The 19,289-nt window shown below is 38.0% G+C and overlaps 1 protein-coding gene across 2 annotated transcripts in view; it reads left to right on the top strand.

The window, feature by feature from the left end:
• The window catches only part of BICC1 (BicC family RNA binding protein 1), a 90,086-nt gene extending 71,159 nt beyond the window's left edge, over nt 1–18,927 (top strand). For both annotated transcript variants that reach the window (XM_084210118.1, XM_084210119.1), the window contains 14 exons: nt 465–716; nt 1,948–2,079; nt 2,978–3,164; nt 4,568–4,726; nt 5,091–5,287; nt 5,369–5,510; nt 6,563–6,719; nt 8,467–8,632; nt 9,845–9,884; nt 10,545–10,699; nt 12,403–12,556; nt 14,172–14,332; nt 14,764–14,863; nt 15,996–18,927. In XM_084210118.1, coding sequence (XP_084066244.1) covers nt 465–716; nt 1,948–2,079; nt 2,978–3,164; nt 4,568–4,726; nt 5,091–5,287; nt 5,369–5,510; nt 6,563–6,719; nt 8,467–8,632; nt 9,845–9,884; nt 10,545–10,699; nt 12,403–12,556; nt 14,172–14,332; nt 14,764–14,863; nt 15,996–16,126 — 2,133 coding nt within the window. In that variant the 3' untranslated portion in view covers nt 16,127–18,927. The remainder of the gene's footprint in view (nt 1–464; nt 717–1,947; nt 2,080–2,977; nt 3,165–4,567; nt 4,727–5,090; nt 5,288–5,368; nt 5,511–6,562; nt 6,720–8,466; nt 8,633–9,844; nt 9,885–10,544; nt 10,700–12,402; nt 12,557–14,171; nt 14,333–14,763; nt 14,864–15,995) is intronic.
• The last annotated feature ends 362 nt before the right edge of the window (nt 18,928–19,289 follow it).

Raw genomic sequence — 19,289 nt, 5'->3', positions numbered from 1 at the left:
CAGCCAAGGCAAGGAGCTGCCAGGAGCCTGTTCATCTTAATAAAGTCAAAAAGTGTTCTTGGTAGGAACTGGCAGTAGGAGAGATGGATACAGTCCCAGATGGGTGGATCTTAAGCCAGTAAGAACATCTGAGCTCAACACCGAGAGGAAAGTTTTGCAAGTGTACCTACCCAGATAAATCTCTGTTGACTTTGACTGCCTTTGTGGCCACAAAATGTCTGTTGGGACCAATCCATGTGGCGTTGTCTTACTGCCTGTTACAGAGTGGCAATTAAATGCTGCATTTGACCATAAAATGGGAGTAGTGGGCAGAGTTTTCTTACCTTTAACAAATCAATCATGGTTTTAAACCCAACAGCGTTTTCTTATCTTGCCTGTGGAGTGCATGACAAGAAAGAAAGCAGTCTGGGAGTTTTTTTGTGCCTGTGGGCCCTGTTTCACTGGTTTCTCCCATTTCCCCCCAGGAAGGAACAGCCATGCTCTTGGAACACCTGGCTGGGAGTCTGGCCTCTGCAATCCCTGTGAGCACCCAGCTCGACATCGCAGCGCAGCATCATCTCTTTATGATGGGTCGGAACGGCAGCAACATCAAACATATCATGCAGAGGACTGGTGCTCAGATCCACTTCCCTGACCCCAGTAACCCACAGAAGAAATCCACTGTCTACCTCCAGGGCACAATTGAGTCTGTCTGTCTTGCCAGGCAATATCTCATGGTAAATACTTTCAGTGAAGCTTGTGTGAAAAAATTGCCAGATCATAGAAAATATGCTTGTTCTGCATGTGTTTACAGGTCACATGTAAATTAACCTTAGAGAGGAAGGATTGCTATTCACACTGCAAACAGCTGATTCGGTTTTTGTCAGGATTTTGTCAGTGTTTGTAGTTATTGAAAATATTTTTAATTTCTGGTAATGTGACTTGAAAAATAACTTCTTAATATAAATGCAAGTAAGTAATTTAAAGTAATTTATAAGTAATTTAAATTTATAAGTAGTTTAAATTTACGACAATATGCCTCTGAGTAGAGGCAGTTTTCTGAAGTATTCTGTGGGTGTTGGTTGATGGGTTGTGTTTTATTTTGCCAACCTGTCTTTTCTATGTTTGTCAGGTAATTAGGTTTCTTTTGAGGGAAGTGTTGGGAATTCCTGAGTTCCCATATAGGCAAGTGTTCAATGAAATTGGGAAATTAGGAAATAATTACTTATTTTGATGTCTTACATTCTTTATAGTACCACAGCCACAATTCTATAAGGTCTTTTATAAACATAGCTCTGGTGGTGAATATCATTATTTATAGAGGGTTTTGGTATATTGGTCTTTAAACTTCACAGCAGCCTTTAGCCATTATTTTAGTACTAATATATGTACACATTTTTCATTTATGTGAATAGTGAGGGACAAAATGTGTGAGGACTGGACCATTCCATTTTGGGGTTTTTATTCTAAAGCTTTCGTATTTCAAGTGTGTTACAGATGTTATCCATATCACTAGGAAATATCTGCATAGCTGATCTAGAATGGGGAAGAGAAACGTAAAAGTTAAGACTTAGGCAATGGTGAATTAGAGATTTTTTTGCAAGTGTTTTTCCTTATTTCTGACAGTTTAACAGGAGATTTTTAGTATGGGTGTCCTGACATCATTTTAGTATGGGTGTCCTGACTGTACTGATTGGAATGTCAAATATTCAGTGCATCATTTCACCCTTGTGCTACCAATCTCTTTGTTCAGAGTCCTGGGACAGGAAGATACGCATATATTCTTGCGTACAAGGAAATGGCTTTCCCTAAAATGTCATCCTTCCTATTTTCTTCTAAGCTTACAGAAATTTCCTTACATCATGGTGTGTAAACGTTACAGTGTCTGTAGTTCAGTTTATTGCTACCATTTTTATGGGAAAATGGTCATTTACAAGTGCTAACAATTTTTTGTGCCTTCCTTTTCAGGGTTGCCTTCCTCTTGTGCTCATGTTTGATATGAAGGAAGAAATTGAAGTAGAACCACAGTTTATAACACAGCTAATGGAGCAGTTAGATGTCTTCATAAGCATTAAGCCTAAACCAAAACAACCAAGCAAGGTTTGTGCAAAGCTAATACTTTCCTTCTAGGCTTTCATAACAAAGTTTTCAAGCTGATGAGTTGATGTGTGCTCTTTCTCCCCAGTTTAATGGATCATAAACTTGTGAAAGCCATATGTATTTTCTACTTGAAATACCAGTTTAAACAATCCAGCAGCTCTGCTTTGGGGTGATTTGACTTTCATTAAATGCTTAATAATAAAGAAATTTGCTTTTGTATAGAAACATTGATAAAATAGGAGGTGTTTATTGTAAAATATTAGGCCAGTGTAGATAGGGGACTCTGTCTTGTGTAAAATGCCAAAGCAGGCAAAAGTTCTAAAATTTTAAATGATCATTCCATTGTGTCAGTATGTGAGCTTCCCTGTGTAGGGATATGTGTAATCAATACAAAGAAACATCCTGTAGAAAATGTACAAGAAGCAATTGGGTTTTGTAATTTAATTTTCCAGAAACTTATTGCCTTATTCTCAGACAGCTATGAATTTAATGGGTAAATGTAAATGAACAATTGGGGTTTTGTCCACTTTAAAGTGGACAAAAATTAAAACGTAAAAGAGAAGATATTGATTATTGATTCAGTTATCTAGCTCTTGAGGTGCTTAACATTTGGTCTATCAAGCAGCACCAAGGTACTATAGCAATTAATTTTCTTAGAGAGGTGTTCCATCATTCTCGTTGCAAATCCTTGTGAAATCCCTAGTCTTGCTCTCCTGAACTTCACACCCCTGAATTTAAATAGTTGCTAATGGATGTTAGCTCATGCTGTCTCACACTGCTGTGGTTGTGGTAGCCATACAAGGGTATGAGGAAGAATTATCTGTGTTGCAGATCTGTGTTATGGAACTGTGTTACTCATTGGTTTTCCTTTTTTTGTTGTTGTTTTCTTTCCCTGCAGTCTGTGATTGTAAAAAGTGTTGAACGAAATGCCTTAAATATGTATGAGGCACGGAAATGTCTCTTGGGACTTGAAAGTAGCGGAGTCACCGTAGTATCAAATCCCTCTACTGTCTCCTGCCCTGTTGGTCTGTCTTGTCCTGGTTTGGATATTTTGTCCTCAGCAGGACTAGGACTCACTGGGCTTGGTATGCATTCATTATATTTATATTTTCTTTAATATAGTTTAAAACAAAACTTAATTCACTTGTACTAGAAAAAATTACCAGAGGTGTGTTTTGCGTAAGTAATTGTGCTAAAGTGTCTGAGAATTAGAACAGCCTATGGCCTCTCCAGGGCTTGTTGTTATAAAACTTCTCCAAGGCTTTTGTAATCAGGTGTGGGACTCATCCCTGTAGAAGAATCTCTGGAAATGTGCAAACCACTCAGCTGAAAGGGAGGGAAATACAGGTAAGGCGGGGCATGGCTTTCACAGCTTCTTTGGCTGTGTGATGTTCCATGCTGTCCTGAATTTGGGTGGGTGCTTAAGCCTGACAAAAGTACTGGAAAGGTAACATAGCAAACACCACGTTTCAGGTCAGTATCTCACTGTAATTGAGGGATCCAGGTGCTTCTGGTTTAGACCTTACTAGTAGGAAATTTAGGACAAAAATGAGTAAACTATTTAGCTTAATTTTATAGAAGCAGCTCATAGTCCAGACTGAAGTTACTATTTTATTTTCAAGCTCTGCAAATACTTTTGTATCAGAAATGTATAGATAGAAAAATCAAGTAATCCCAGAAGAATGTAGTGACAAATCTTGACAAAGGTCCTAGAAACTCTGAGTTCTCATGTAACCAGCACTGTCCCTTGTGACCTGCCATGCAGGAGTGCTGTGCAGTTCCATCTCACATGCTTTGCTCGGGTCACAGTAGAAAGTGTTTGTGCCATTTGACTGTGATTTTTAATGCTGCGTCTGTGACTGTTCTTGTCATGATGCACTTTGCACTTTGGGGTTTTACCTTTTCAGTGTGTAATGCTGAACTGCTTTGTGAATGCTTTTGCACGAAGAGCTGGTTTGGGGGGAAGTTTTGGGACTGATCAATGCTTTTGGGGGCTCATTTGCAGCCTGTATTGAAGCGGCAAAAAGAAATTGAATAGTTGTTAGTGTGCAAGTAGTGGTTGATTCACAGGAGCTCTGAGAGAAAGGTGAGGTGGCAGTGATGTGGTGCAGTACAGTTGCTTTCTTGTCTCTGTGATGCTGCTTTGAAACAAACCATCAGAAGCAACAGAGGGGTTACAAAGGGATGCTGGGGCTGAGAAGCAGCCAAAGCAGACTCTTATGACAAGAGTTAAGGTCCAGTAGAAGGACATAAAAGATGCTCCAATTCTTCTTGGACGTATCATGCCCAATTAAAGAACAAGAATTCTTAACATGCTCTTAATGTGCACCAAATGAGCAGCAGGTTTAATGTTAAAATTGGTTTGTGAAATACAGGCTGGTGCAAATTACCAGGGGTTTGTTTCTTTCTTTCTTTTCAATTGGTACTTTTGTGAAAAATGTTTTCCTGTAAGTCTAAACTAAATATTCATCTTGCATAATTTTTGCAGGCCTTTTAGGTCCAACAGCCCTGTCAGTCAACACCTCAACTACTCCAAACTCTCTGTTGAATGCCCTTAATAGCTCCGTGAGCCCTCTGCAGAGTCCAAGTTCAGGCACGCCCAGTCCCACACTGTGGGCAACATCTCTCGCTAACACAAACACCACAGGTCAGTGGAAGTTTAGTGGGAATTAAATGACCTGTGCAACACCAAGTTATTAGAATTGCAGTTGACAAGTCGAGATTAATTAATTATTTGGAACCTTAATTCCTATACTTACCTTAGCACGGATGAATAAATATGCAAATTTAAGGTCATAACCTAATATGCTGTCACAGGCAGTGTTTTCATCTGTTTTATGTAGAAAGTAAAGTTAACCTACCCAAATAAAGCATTATGGTTTTGGCATGCAATTCTAATGGGAACTTTTTAGTAAAGTATCATAGCTACATAAAAATTTAGGCACAATAGTGTAATGCCTGAGGAAGTTAAATGAGACACTTAATCAGAACATAACCAAACTTTTTTACAGGTTTTTCTGCTATTCCACACCTAATGATACCATCTACTGCCCAAGCAACCTTAACCAGTATTCTGCTGTCTGGAGTGCCTAATTATGGTCAAAACACTCCATCTCCACCACCAGGCTTGACTCCTGTTGAAGTCCACGTTAATGGCATGCAATCAGAAAGTAAAAAAGTTTCACCTTCTTTAAATGGTCACGTAAAGGTAAGTGATAGAAAGGAGAAATTGTTTCAATATTTCCTTAAGCATAAAAATCACTTCAGTGATTTGTGACAATCTTTTCAGGCCTCAAATATCAAGTATGCTGCACTGTCTGCCACATCACTGGGAGAAAACGTGTTGAGCACAAACCACAGTGATGGAGTAAGGCAAACAAGTGCCCATGGTGCCTCAGAACAAGTGACTGCCAAGGCAAATAGTGAAGAAGGTGAGATTTTGACATTGCATTCCTTTGTCTGGTAGTGTTTGTGCAGTCTGTGTACAGTTCATGATACAAAAATGTAATGATATTCTCTCTGAATTGGTTTCGCAACCATGTTTAAGGAAAATATTGCTGGATGTCCCAGATTCATTGTCAAGGAAAGTAAATAGAGCCTGTAGTAACTGAGCTGTACTGTTGATAGAAACACCTTAAATCAACATAAATGCACTTGCAGCATTTTACTTATTCCCTAGGAGCAGAGGCAGATAACCTATGAGGGTTTTTTATGGCACCTTAACTAAACTCTGCTGGTTTAAATGATGTTTTATTTTTTTTCTTTTTAACAAAAGGAAATAATGTTACTAAGAAGGTTTTTTGCAGAAAATTGTGTAGTTCTGAGATGACACTGGTAAACAATTTTGTGTTTTGTAGCAGCATTTCAGTTATACTGCCCTTTAGAAGCTAAAGTACTAAGCTGTCCCCATCATTCTAGGAGGGGGGAAAGCCAGCTGCACTTCAACTTGAGAAAATATGTGTAAAGACCTTGTTTCTCTTGTCAATACTGATCAAGAAGATCATCTTATTTAGGGTTGTGGTCATTTGAAATGCTGATTTGAATAAAAGGTACATTGCCAATTTAGGGTGATAAATATTTCTAAAAACATTCAAATGTCTTCAGAAGAAGACATTTGAACATAAAGTGGGGAGAGGTCTTATTTCAGCAGAAGTTACCTGAACACCTGGCAAAGTCTGTTAAAACTGGGTATAAAATCAAATTTCTTCAGAATACTTAGTCACTTCAAATTTTCAGTCTTCGCATTTATTATTAATGAATATTACTTAAATATTTTAAGAAAGAAAATACTTAGTGTGACTACTGTATATGTGAATACTGACACCTTTTTTGTGCATTTGAACTTGCACATCTTGACTGCTTAACCTTGACCTGAATACAGTCCTGTAAGGAGGAGGAGTTTTTCTCCCATAATTCATTCCCTCACAGAGCTCCCTAGAACACAGCAGGGTGGTTGTTGAAATCTCCTTTCTTGGCCTGGTAGGTTGCAATGATGCTTTTGTGGAGGTGGGCATGCCTCGGAGTCCGTCGCACTCAGCGAACACCAGTGACCTGAAGCAGATGATGAGTTCTTCCAAGCAGGCCTGTGCCAAGAGACAAACGGTGGAATTACTGCAAGGCACCAAAAACTCCCACTTACAGTAAGCTGAGTGTATAAACACAGATTAGGAGAGCTTCCACAACATAAAATTATTTCACGTGTTTTTGTACACAGAAGAGGTGGTTCAGTCAGTCATAAGATACTCAAAGAACTGATTTAATTTGGCCTTGATTTTCTATCACTTTAGGCATTAATATAGCCCCCTGTTTGTCTGGTAAGTGCAGACTTTGAAGGATTTTTGTTCATCCTATTTGACTTTGGGTTCAAAAATGTCTTTCCTCTTCCACAAAAAGAATGGAGGATCCTTGTCAGAGGAACTTTCATTACCTGTTTCTAAAGTATGCGCTTTTGCTTCTTTATTGATTGCTTAGAGAATAATTTCTGACAGCTTTTTCCTTTTGTGTATACCTGAGGCTGTTTTCTTCTCAGGAAAGCTGCGTTCAGGGCATAGCAGCATGTTCTCAAACACTTGTCTCAGTGCTGATTTTGGTTGGGTTGGCTCTTTAATGACCCAGCAGTGGGAAAGGCTTGTTTGAGTCATAATACATCTTGACAACACAGGTTTTATTCTTAATGCAGCGTTTTTGTCCAGTGTACTCATGTTCTCACTGTTTGTTTGGGAACTGTTTATCACCACTCTTTTGAGACACATATTTTCTTTTGCTTCATTTATTTACACTGCTAAGGCTATGATATGTGTTTCATTCTGCTTTCACAGTTTAAAAATCCAAGGAATCCTGCTAACCAAATTTGGTTGTTTGTGTGTCTTGTTCTTTTTGTTGAGGACATAGTGCTCACAGTTTCCTTGGGGATAGTAGTTTACAGCTTCTGAAACATGATCATTTTTAAAGCATTTGCAGGGTGCCCCTGTGGTAGGGAGGAATGATGAATTTGACTCCATGTTCTCAGAAGGTTAATTTATTATTTTATGATACTATATTATATTAAATAATGCTATACTAAACTATACTGAAGAATACAAAAAGGATATTTACAGAAAGCTAAAAAGATAATGAGAACTTGTGACTATTTCTAGAGTTCTGACACAGCTTGGCCCCAGTTCACCAATGAGTGAAAACAACTCACAGCAGAAACCAAAGAAACAATTGCCTGTTGGTTACCAATCTCCAAACACATTCCACATGTGAGCACAACACAGGAGAAGCAAATCAGATAATTATTGTTTTCCTTTTTCTCTAAGGCTTCTCAGCTTCCCAAGAGAAAAATCCTGGGCAAAGGGATTTTTCTAGAAAATGTGAATGCCACACTTTTTAAATGAGAGTTTATACTGTTCTCGAGTAGCTTAGGGGAAAAAAAAAAATTTGCACCAAGAGTTAATGTAGGCATGAAGGACTGAAGTTATTGAAGCTTTGAAAGCAAGCAGAGCCTGTGTCAACTTTCTTAGTCCCTATTATGCAATCTCTTTTTATATTACAACAATGAACCTGTTAGAACTGCTGGCCTGAGCAAGGCTAAACAGGAAATGACACTGTGTGGGATTGCATGCCATAATCCCAGATACCAGACAGCTCAAAATGGAATCTATAAGCTATACCTTGTATTTGGTAATACAGGAAGGAGAAACACTTGTTTTCCTTCACTGACAAAAAAAGGTACAGGAGAGCTGACATGTTTGGAGATATTGCTAAAAATGCTGAGATCTCTGTGTACAGACACATCTAAAACTTGGCTGCCAGGCTTCTCAGGGTGAAGCTGAGTTAGCAGAACTGCACTGAGGTGACCCCAGCCCGAGGTGACCCCGAGCTAACTGTGCCTTTGTCCCGCAGCACCGCGGACAGGCTGCTGGCCGAGGCCGAGCTGGGCGCCCCCGAGAGCCCCGTGGCTGATAAGAAGGCCCCGGGCAGCGAGCGGGCGGCCGAGCGAGCGGCAGCTGCACAGCAGAACTCCGAGAGAGCACGTCTGGCTCCGCAGCCCTCCTTTGTAAATATGCAGGTAGGTCCCCTGAGTGAAGCCAAGGAGGTGCAAATCTTGCTAATTGCAGAGTGAAGTTACTGTAAAATGCAGAGGTGGCTAGCCCTAGAGACTGAATGGTCATTGCCAGTTCAGTAAAAGAATTTACAGCCAAGACATCAGCTGTTTCAACTGAGGAGTGGATTGTCTATGAAAAGTCTTGAAAACAGAAATGCTCTTATGCTTCTGTTGAGTAAGAAAAATTCAAGTACAGAAAATTGCGTGGCTGTATTTGTCTCCACAAGCATCATTTGCCTGTTAGAACTCTTACACTGTCACTTGGAGAAAATTATAGCTACAAAATACATATTACAACTTTTCATGTGCAGTGACAGCTTGGTTAATTACAGCCTACAAATATAAACTACTGCCATGTTACTGCAAATCTCCCCAAAGAGGGAGGAGACCCCTTTGACTGTTTGTCAGGAAGCAGTAACAGGGCTGTTTTCAGAGTAGATCTGTTGAAGTGTGGGTATAACCAGACTGTATGGAGTAGTGGAACAAGAGGCAGACTAGTGTTTTGCAGCCCTTTTCTTCAGTTATTCCTCTAGTTACTCTCAGTAGAGAATGCAATACTTCAGGCTAATACAGCATTTTCATAGTTTTGTTTAGATTTCCTAATTTTTAATTCAGCAAAGTGTAGCTTGTTTAATCCAGGGGTATTTAAACTTTACATCTTCCATAGGTAGACTACAAGGAAAAGTTCTTTAAATTCTCTCAGAACTTACATTCTTTTCCTTTTACAAGAGGAGTGCATGGAGGAGAAGCAAACCTAAAAGATTATTGAAAATAACTGTGGCTCCTAGATTTGCGAAGATATATTATCTTTTTTTGTACTGCTAAGGAATGTTTTAAATGCTAAGAACAGATAGTTAAGGAAGAGAAATTATGCTTGGAAGATATCTTATTTAAAAAAAAAAGAAGAAAAAATTCTTCCTAAGCAGTTTGTAAATACTGCTTCAGCCTCACTCATATGGAAATCAGATAGTCATTAAAAATCTTTATGTTGGAGAGAATACTTTAAGTAACTAAGCCTCTAACTGGGCTACCATGAAATTATTCTGCAGTATTTCAGGTTTCTCCTAGATATATTCACTGACCACTTTGAAAACATTTGTTTTCACAGAGATGAGTACTGGAGTGACATTTAGTTAGAATTGCAATTAAGTTATCTTCTTCATGTTTAATTTTCAGGCATTTGACTATGAACAGAAGAAACTACTAGCAACCAAAGGTATGTGGATGAACAGTGACTTCTGAAAAGTTTGTTAGCACATGGATGAAATGATTTCCTGAAGTTTCAGTTTTGTAATCTGATTTTTAATAAAGTCTGAAAGTGGTAGTGAAACATTTGTATAGTAGCTTTATGTTCCAAAAAATTTCTTAATACCGCCCTAGTATAAAATACAATATAAGCAGCTTGCAGATGGGATGTGTAAGTACATCCACATGCAAATGATCAATATGGTTTTTAGAGAGCTTATTGCTCAAACACTTCACTTTATTTGGATGCAAGTTAAACTTTAAGATGTTTGCCATATCAGCTAAATGGCCTCTTATTTCAGGGATAAATGAAGTTGTAGAATTGGTAAGGGATTTAACCATATCTTTGACCCTGTTATCAAATAAACCAAATCACCTGTTAACCAAAAGAAAAACAGAAGGTTCTCTCTTTGAAACAGATATGATTTTTTGGCTTCCCTGCAGCCCTCTGGGATTTAGCTATCTTCTGGCAGAGTAGATGGCTTTAAGGAAGGGTAGGATTCAAGCTGTGCAGCAAGTGGAAATGTTTAGGGTTTGCTGGGCTCAGGCTGTTAGCAAACATCATTTCAGTATTAAATTCCCAGTACCTTGACTAAGGTTGAGATTTACTGATTTGTCTCTGTATTTTCAGCTATGTTAAAGAAGCCAGTTGTAACAGAAGTAAGAACACCAACAAATACATGGAGTGGTTTGGGGTTCTCTAAATCAATGCCTGCAGAAACTATCAAGGAACTAAGAAGAGCAAATCATGTATCATACAAGCCTTCCATGACAACTACATATGAGGTATATAAAAGTATACTGTAATGAAAGTTTACTTGTAATGAATTATACAGTTGTTTCTCTTGAGAAATGTCTAACTTCTGTGAAAACAAAGCCTTGCAGATAACTGTTCTAAATATTTTTTTATGGTGAAAAATATTTCTTACATAAATATTAAGGCATATGGAATACATTCAGCCCAACACATGAAGTTACATCTGTTTCACAGATAAGTCACAGAGCATAGATGTCTGCTTCTTAAAGTATATTTGTTTAAAGGAGCTTTGAACAACTTACAGGACCAAACAACTTACAGTTGCAAATCAGCAATAGGGAATTTGTAACCTAATGAGAACAGAGTATATATGACAGATAAACTATATAATGTGTATCACTACATGGTGGAGGAGAACAGCAAAACAAGCAGCTCATCTTTCCTTCTGTGGACAGAATTGGAACAGCTGTCTCTACTTGCACTATTCACTGGGCTCAGAATTTTCCCAGGCACAAGGCAGACAGAGTCCAGCAATTCTCTCCAGAGTCCCAGCATGGGAATATTGCAGGGAATTTGTTCCTTTCTTCTCAAAGGCATGCTGAAGTTGTTTTTAACTGTGCTTCCTTGCTGTTATCCTTCCCAGCTTCCATAAAGACATCTTTTTCTCTCCTGCTTGTATGCTTCTTGAAGAAGGGGACTTGATAGTTCTCTAGGATATACCTGTCTGTTACTGCAAAAGAAATAATCAGCTGGGATAAAAATGTGCCTTGGTGTTCTCCACTTGACATATCAACTTCCTGAGCCATTCAGCTACAGGTAGTAGGCTTGGCTACACAAGATGCAGTAGTAACTAAGGGAAAGAAAAAACTGCAACCAAAATCTCCAATTTTCTTTGGCATACTTTCCTGTCTTGGTTGAGCTGGGGTGGGGTTTTCCCCCAGGCCTTGATGTCTAAAATCTCTAGATAGTTGTCTGTGATGATAACCAAATGCAGTGTTTCTTCAGGGATGCCAGTTTTACTAAATAGTGTAAAAGATTGCCTCCGAAGTAATGCTTTTCAACTGCAATTTGGTACAAGTTTATAGAATTAAATTGTTAATTTCCATAGCTTTTAGGTCACGTAAGTATGTGATATCTATATGGTCAATTTCTTTTGAGTATGTTCCCATGGAATATTGCTCACTTGTATTGCTACATTCTGACTCTCAGTGAGGAGAGTTGATAATAAGTATTTCACAGGTACATGAAAATCTATTTAAAAAGACCCCAGACAAAACAACTACAAATTCACACGGCATTGCAGAATTTTTATTGTAGTGTAGTGTGCAAGACTGTTGTCAAGTAGTCTGTACTTGATACACTTATCTTCAGATAAATGTTCCGTTACGTTCTCTTCCCTGTGAAGGGATGTAGTCAATAGACTGCTTTGTCTAGAATTTGTGTGGGAATTTGATACCATGGAATGTTTTGGAAACAAACTTGGAAATACCGAGCAATTTATTTTGAATCGTGTTCTTTAAATAACTTTTGCTTAAAAACTGTAAACTGCATATGTTTGAAGCACACCTGCTGTTTTCGTGTCCGGTTTGCAATTATTTGCCTATTGATCAACTGCCAGAAGAATGTTTGTGAGCGTTAAAAGCCGCTTTCTAAGCGAGCTGTTTCAAAGAAAACATCTGAGTCACAATGAAAGCTCTGTTTTCAGCCCAAATTTTCTTTCTGTGGTTTGCAGGGCTCATCCATGTCTCTCTCCCGGTCCAGCAGTCGGGAGCACCTGGGAAGTGGAAGTGAATCTGATAACTGGAGAGACCGGAACGGGCTTGGACCCACTGCTCACGATTTTGTCTCCTCTATTGGCAGCCCCAAACGGAAACAAAACAAATCAGGTTAATAAGGTCTTATTATCTGATTAAAAGAAAATAGTCATTTTGATTCCAATATTTATTTTTATATGAATGTATCCTGACTTCATGACAGATTTAAATTACTGACACCTTGTTATTACTTCTTTTTGCAAATTGAGAAGTGCAAGCTTATGTAACATAATACAAATAATGGTCCAAAAGGATAACTTTTAAGGATATTTGTTAAATGCCAGACATCCTTGCTGAAAATTCTTTGCTGTCATGGAATGGGTTTTTCAAGGTGTACTGAAAGCAGACCTGTAAAAAGGCTTACTTCTAGACCACTCTCATTCTGCTCTGTTGCCAATGCAACAGCAGCCAGGGCTTTATTGGGCTATTTGCTCACTAGTGAAGTCATAATCCATGCTGAAACTGGATTTTAAAGCATGAGTCTCCTCATGGGGATAAAATTTACAAGAACATGTAGTGACAGGACAATGGGGAGTGGCTACAAAGAAAGTAGGTTTAGGTCAGATATTATGAAAAAAATTTCCCTCTGAGTGCTGAGGCCCTGGCACAGGGTGCCCAGAGAAGCTGTGGCTGCCCCTGCATCCCTGGAAGTGTCTAAGGCCAGGCTGAATGGGACTTGGATTAACCTGGGATAGTGGAAGCTATACCTGCCCATGGCAGGGGGTTGGAATGAGATGATCTTTCAGGTCCCTTCCAACCCAGGCAATTCTGTGAAAAGAAGCTTGTCCATGTGTTTGGCACAGCCTAGCATGATTTTAAATACTGGTTTCTGTGTATACAGGCTGTATGTTTTGCAATTACTTTTTAAAATTTGTTCGAAGTTTAAAAATTGAAATTTTACTTTAGTTGAACTCTTGAAAATTTTTTTTTTTAAATAAGTTAATAGATGCCTTTCTGAAAGAGTGAAAACTGGAGGTAGAGAATACTAAGTCCATACTACCTATCTGCTTTATGGGGAAATAAGTACTGTGGCTGTTTATAGTTTTTGTTGTTGCTTTCTCTTTTAAAAGTGAGTAAGCCTAAATCCCAAACTCAAAGTACAAACTTAATACAATTTGGATATGGTAAGAAAGGATAGCTCCAATTAGAGAAAATATTCACAGTTTTAAAAAGCACATTAGTTGAGCTGTGAATAGTTGCACATCGTATTCTAAGTACTTGAAGAACTAAAGAGATGACATGTGTATTTGAAATCAATCTATTGATGTTTTCAACCTAATTGGACAAAACCGGAAGTTTTAGGTTAATTAAAATAATTAAGGATTAAAAATGTGTTTACATGTGTGTTAGAAGAAAATTAGGAACACAAATACATTGGCAGTGAAGGACAATGTTCTGTGGCAGCGATAACTTTCCCAGAAAATAGAATGTGTGGATAAAGGGTAAAAGAAACAGTGATGAGTTGGATGGACAAAAGTAGGTCTATAGAAAACAAACACTGGAACTTAATTAACAAAAAATTTGCTTTATGTTGTTCATTCTCTCAGACCATTGGGAGGCTTTTTTTTTTTCTGAAAAATACAGATTTAAATACTTTGTAAATGTAGTGATCTAGCTGAATACAATGTTGGTGGAAAACCATGCCCTTTTGTGATTGTGTCTGAAAAGTGCACTTGTTCCCTTCCAGCTGAACACTATCTCAGTAGCAGTAACTACATGGACTGCATTTCCTCGCTGACAGGAAGCAATGGCTGTAGCCTCAACAGTTTGTTCAAGGGATCTGATCTGCCTGAGCTCTTCAGCAAGCTTGGTTTGGGCAAATACACAGATGTATTCCAGCAGCAAGAGGTTGGTGTTCCTTTGAGAGGCGCCTTTGTGTTGGTAGGATGTTTTCCAGCAGTAGTTGTGCTGTCTCTTCACCAAAAGCCACTTAGAGCTCACTTTGTGACAGGATTTTCATGAGCTGCTCTTTCAAAGCTGGGTCATACATCTTCCAATTGTGGTAAATAGTCAAAACCTCAAGACTCATAAGTAAGACCAACTGATTTTCTCTGCTTTTCCTGAACTGGTTACTTTTAAATTCCTCCTTTCCTGTCACAAATGTAGCAAATTGAGCAACTGTGTGAAGCAGCCATTGAAAAGCCATGATTGCTGTGTACATGAGCAACTGGAAAATGGAGCAGGAAAAAAAAAATGAAGCTATTCTGAACCACATTTATTACTTAATACTTCTGTGGAAAGACTTGTTTTGCATACTTTTCCTATTTTTTTTATTCTAGATTGATCTGCAGACCTTCCTCACTCTTACTGATCAAGATTTGAAAGAGTTGGGAATTACCACTTTTGGTGCCAGAAGAAAAATGCTGCTTGCAATCTCAGGTAAAAAACACAGAATACCATTTATTGATTTTAAGCATTGTTTGTGTTCTTCTCACTCAGATTGTGTGTTCATAGCCAACAAAGGAAAAAAAAAAAAAAAAAAACCTTGGAAAGATTGGAAAGTAAGACTAGAGTCTACAGAGGTAATATTAGCTTTCCCCTCACCAGAGGTGCTTAAACCCAGGCTTTATAGAACTTTCCCCTTACCTAATAACAGCTCACTTGAAATAGTCCTGTAAAGCTGCAGCGTGGTAGAGAGTTCATCTCACATTGTGAAGTTTGATGCCCCAAAATTGTGGGTCCAGGAATTTCTGGGATTACAGGCACTTCAGGATCTGAACAGCACTACATACCAGTCACAACTGGCATTTCAACCTTTTGGTTCCCTGTCATCCATTTTATTGATTAGAAAAGCAGTCATCCTACTGGGAAAAAGTTCCTACTTTTAGGGGGCTTTGTGGTTTGTTTTGTTTTTTAGGTTTGCAAATGTACTTAGTTCAGTAGCAGTCTTGAAAATCTGTGTAATCTCTCAGCAATTTGTATCTAGCACAAAGTTTGTTTACAAGGAACAGGAAAGAGGGGAAAAGAAAAATATTTTAGATGAGCTATTACTAATATGAGATTAGGGTTCATGTTTAAATGAGAGGTGAGCATCTGTTTTTTTCTGAAAGTCCTTGTTAAAATACTGCTTCAGTTTTATGTTTAAAATAAAGAATTGTGCATTGAGAAATTATCAAGTTGGGAACAAGCTTTTCTGTCAATCTCAGTCTACACTGCATGGTTGGGCTTCCAGGAAGATTGTATTGTTTGAGTATTATAAGTGAAACTTTTAAAAGTTTCAGCTATATTAATTTGATCTAAATCAATATTGCAAAAAATTATCTACTTCATACTGTATCAGTGCCAAATAAGAATTGTCCCAGGTAGAGCCTCTCAGTCTTAAGCTGATGCTCTTAATTATCCTGTTGGGCTGTTTGTTAATGGAAGGAATACCTCACAGATATTTTCAGTGCATACCATATCTGTCTGAAGTACTTTGTTTGTTCAAACAGAAGTTGTGCATTTGGTTGACATAAAGCATTAAAATAAATTTCTGATGGGAGATTTCTGTGGGTGTGTTTGCCCCCTCCAGAACTGAACAAAAACCGAAGAAAGCTCTTTGACCCATCCAACATCCGTGCCTCGTTCCTGGAAGGTGGAGCCAGTGGGAGACTGCCGCGCCAGTATCACTCGGACATTGCCAGTGTCAGCGGGCGCTGGTAGCAGGAGCCTGGGCTCAGAAAGCAGCTGGAAAGATGGACATGGCAATCCTGTGGACAGCCTTCACTGCACACCACCCTCTGCACTTTGGGAGTTTGGGTGTCAAGGACCAAAGCGTTTTGTCTGCACAATACTGTGCCAAAAAATCAGAGAGAACACATATTGTCAGTTGTCTTTCGAAACACCAAATGTGGGTTACGTTTTACTCATGTAGATTGGACAGAATTTGCAATAATAATAATAATATAGGGTTCTTTGTTTAGTATTTTATTACCTATAATGTATGCACTGAATTTTGTACTTTGTTGAATGAAGGAAGAATGAAGAGCTGGGATGCCAGAGAGCATAGATTTGGCTTTATCAAGATGGATTTTTCTGGTACTGCTTAAAATAATTATTGAGGTCTTTCTGCACTTTACATGTTCTGATTTCTTGTCCTGTGGAAATTTATTTCTCTTTCATTTCCATATCAATTTTTATATTGGCACTAATCAAATTTTTTTCAGGTGTTCCTGCATTAAGTCACATCTCACTATAATGGTACTAGAAACTGGTTCTTATGCTGATTTTTTTTTTTTTCCTCTCTCTGTCTCCCAGGTAGTTATCTGAAGAGATTGTTCCAAAATCAAGTCACTTGATAGTGGACCAGTCCTATTATGCTCTTATAAAGCAGTCTAATGCTGCCTGCAATAATACTCACTGTAACAAATGCAATGAAAGACCAAAATGGACCTTGCAATATTAACCCTTTTCAGTCAACATATTTAACTGCTGCCTTTATGCTAAAACTGTTTTTAATGGTTGTCTCAAAGCAAAGGGCTATTTTTAGTACCCTGCCACTAAAGGACACTTATTTATATCAGACTTTTATTTTTAGATTCTATACACCTACAATACATAACAGATTAAACTGATCTACTGCAGATTTATGGTAGAGACCAAAAGGCATTCATCAAACTAGAGCTCTGGGCTGTCAGTTTGATTAAACAGACAACTAATCTAATTTGACAAGACAGCACTGTTGCCATTTAATAAATGACACATATTACTTACATGACTATGCATGCAGCAATGAAGTGACCTACATAAAATAGGTGTAATAGCATCTGTTTTGTTCGATCTAGATTTGTAATTGTCAGCTGCAGAAGTGCTTGAAACTCTGGAGATGAACTATTTCTGAAACAAGTTATGTTCAACAGAAAGAGTCCATGTTATAGGTGGCTAGAGCTAAATTTCGCATTCTTATACTGTGAAAGTCCGAAAGATTTGGCAATGTTATTCCTCTGTCTTTACAGATGTTGTTATGGGTTTATGAAGGGTTTCAGTGTAATGAAGGAATCCATAAAGTGCCTCTTTATGCAATGCTATGTCTAATTTCCAAGCATTAATTGAAAAGCATTCCCATGAGAAATATTGTGAATTACCTTACCTCTACTGTAATGTATTATTTATGTTCAGTGTACAAGCCTTTTGAGATGGACATAAACCACTGTCAAGTGCTCTTAACAGAAGGCATTAGAATAACATTTACAGTAGTTGGGGTTTATGCAAAAATGGGTTGAGAGAGTTTTGACACTTTCCATGGGTAATTCTTTCTTTTAAGGTGAGAATGCAAAATGATGAATGGCAAAAATTGCACACACAAAGGGAATTTCAAGAGACTATTAATTGAGGGCATAGATGATCAAGCAATAATATAAAATCTTGTGGTTAGCTAAAAATTGCTGCTCAGTGCTCATTTTAGCCATATCTACTTAATGGTGTATACCTGGGTGACTTCCCCTGTAGATCAAGTAGCAGCTTTGTCTGGTTTTAAAATGGCACTGCAGATGTGACTGGCTAAAGTTGTATCTGGTACTCACACAGTTGTTCACAGCAATTTCCTCTGCTCAATGCCAAGGGTCAATATCCACATGTCTAGGAGAGATTTGTGTACGTGTGTGTGTTGCACAGGCAAGAGCAACTTCATGGAAACCTTCTTGGAAGCCACCACTTCTCATTCTAAAGCTATTTACACTTGTGCTTACTTCTAAGCATGCAGATAGTTCCATTCACAGGGACTATTTATGTGCTTACAGATAAGCTGTTGTTTAAATGTTTGCATTTGCAAGCCCAGTGCTTGCAAATCAAATTGTATTCAGGCTCCTTATTTCATAAAATGTTTTTAATGAACTAAATATTCAGCAACACTTTGTACAGAATTTTCTGCAACCCCTTCTTGCTTATTTTGCCTAAATTTAAAAGCATCCAAAAGCTTTGCACTCAGATTTTTAGCCTTTTATAGGTACATGCTCTTTATCCAAACGGTACTATACTCAGAAACTGGTTTTTTTACAGTATTAAGTTGATGTGGTCTTTTGCTGAGCAGTGCTTATTTCATCTACACCAAAGTGAAGAATTTCCCATGAACAACATTGTTTTTCAGTAGGGCTTCACATTAAAAAAAAAAAAACCACACTGGAAGTAAAGAAAATTCTCACTTACTTTGATTCCACAAAGGGAATATAACAGTACAGTGTATCATATTGTTAGTGTTACATTATGCACAAATATTTGACTTGCTACATAAAATGTTAGTTTTAAATCTGTGCCTTAACAGTGACCAGTTATCTGTAAATATAGAGCAGATACAGATTGTATTTTTGTGGGTTGTGTCCTTTTAGTGATTTTTTTAAGAAAATGAAAGTTGAAATTAAAACATTAAAAATGGAAATTTTCAAAACTAATCAGTGTTGCATAAAATAAATTTATATAACACCCTTGTATTCTGATTGGCTCATGAAGTATTTTTATATAGACCCAGTTCCAGGGATGCTTGCTTGTTAATAAAATATAAAAAGCACTATTTGACATAATGGCAACATGTTTCTTTCACATATCAATGCTTTGTGTTTTACTGTTCTTTTTGCATCACATACAGTGTCTTTGTCTGGCTTTTAAGTGAGACTGCTTCTTTGGGGTGCCTCTCCTTAATCTAAGAGGAGTTAAATTATGACAGGTTCAATTCTGAGCAGGTTTTAATGGTTTGGCTCATGAATTCTGTTCTTCCTTTGGTCCTCCCATTTTAATGACTGTTTTGGTCAGGTTAGCAGAGAGTTGTGTATTTTCACAATGGTCATTCTACTGTCACTTCCTGTAAGTGGTGGGGAGGGGGAAGAGAATTATT

Source organism: Fringilla coelebs (genome assembly GCF_963513975.1).
Source record: "Fringilla coelebs genome assembly, chromosome: 8".
NCBI classification, from domain to species: domain Eukaryota; kingdom Metazoa; phylum Chordata; class Aves; order Passeriformes; family Fringillidae; genus Fringilla; species Fringilla coelebs.
Note: the sequence above shows the minus strand (reverse complement) of the source record. Positions and strands in the feature narration are given on the sequence as shown.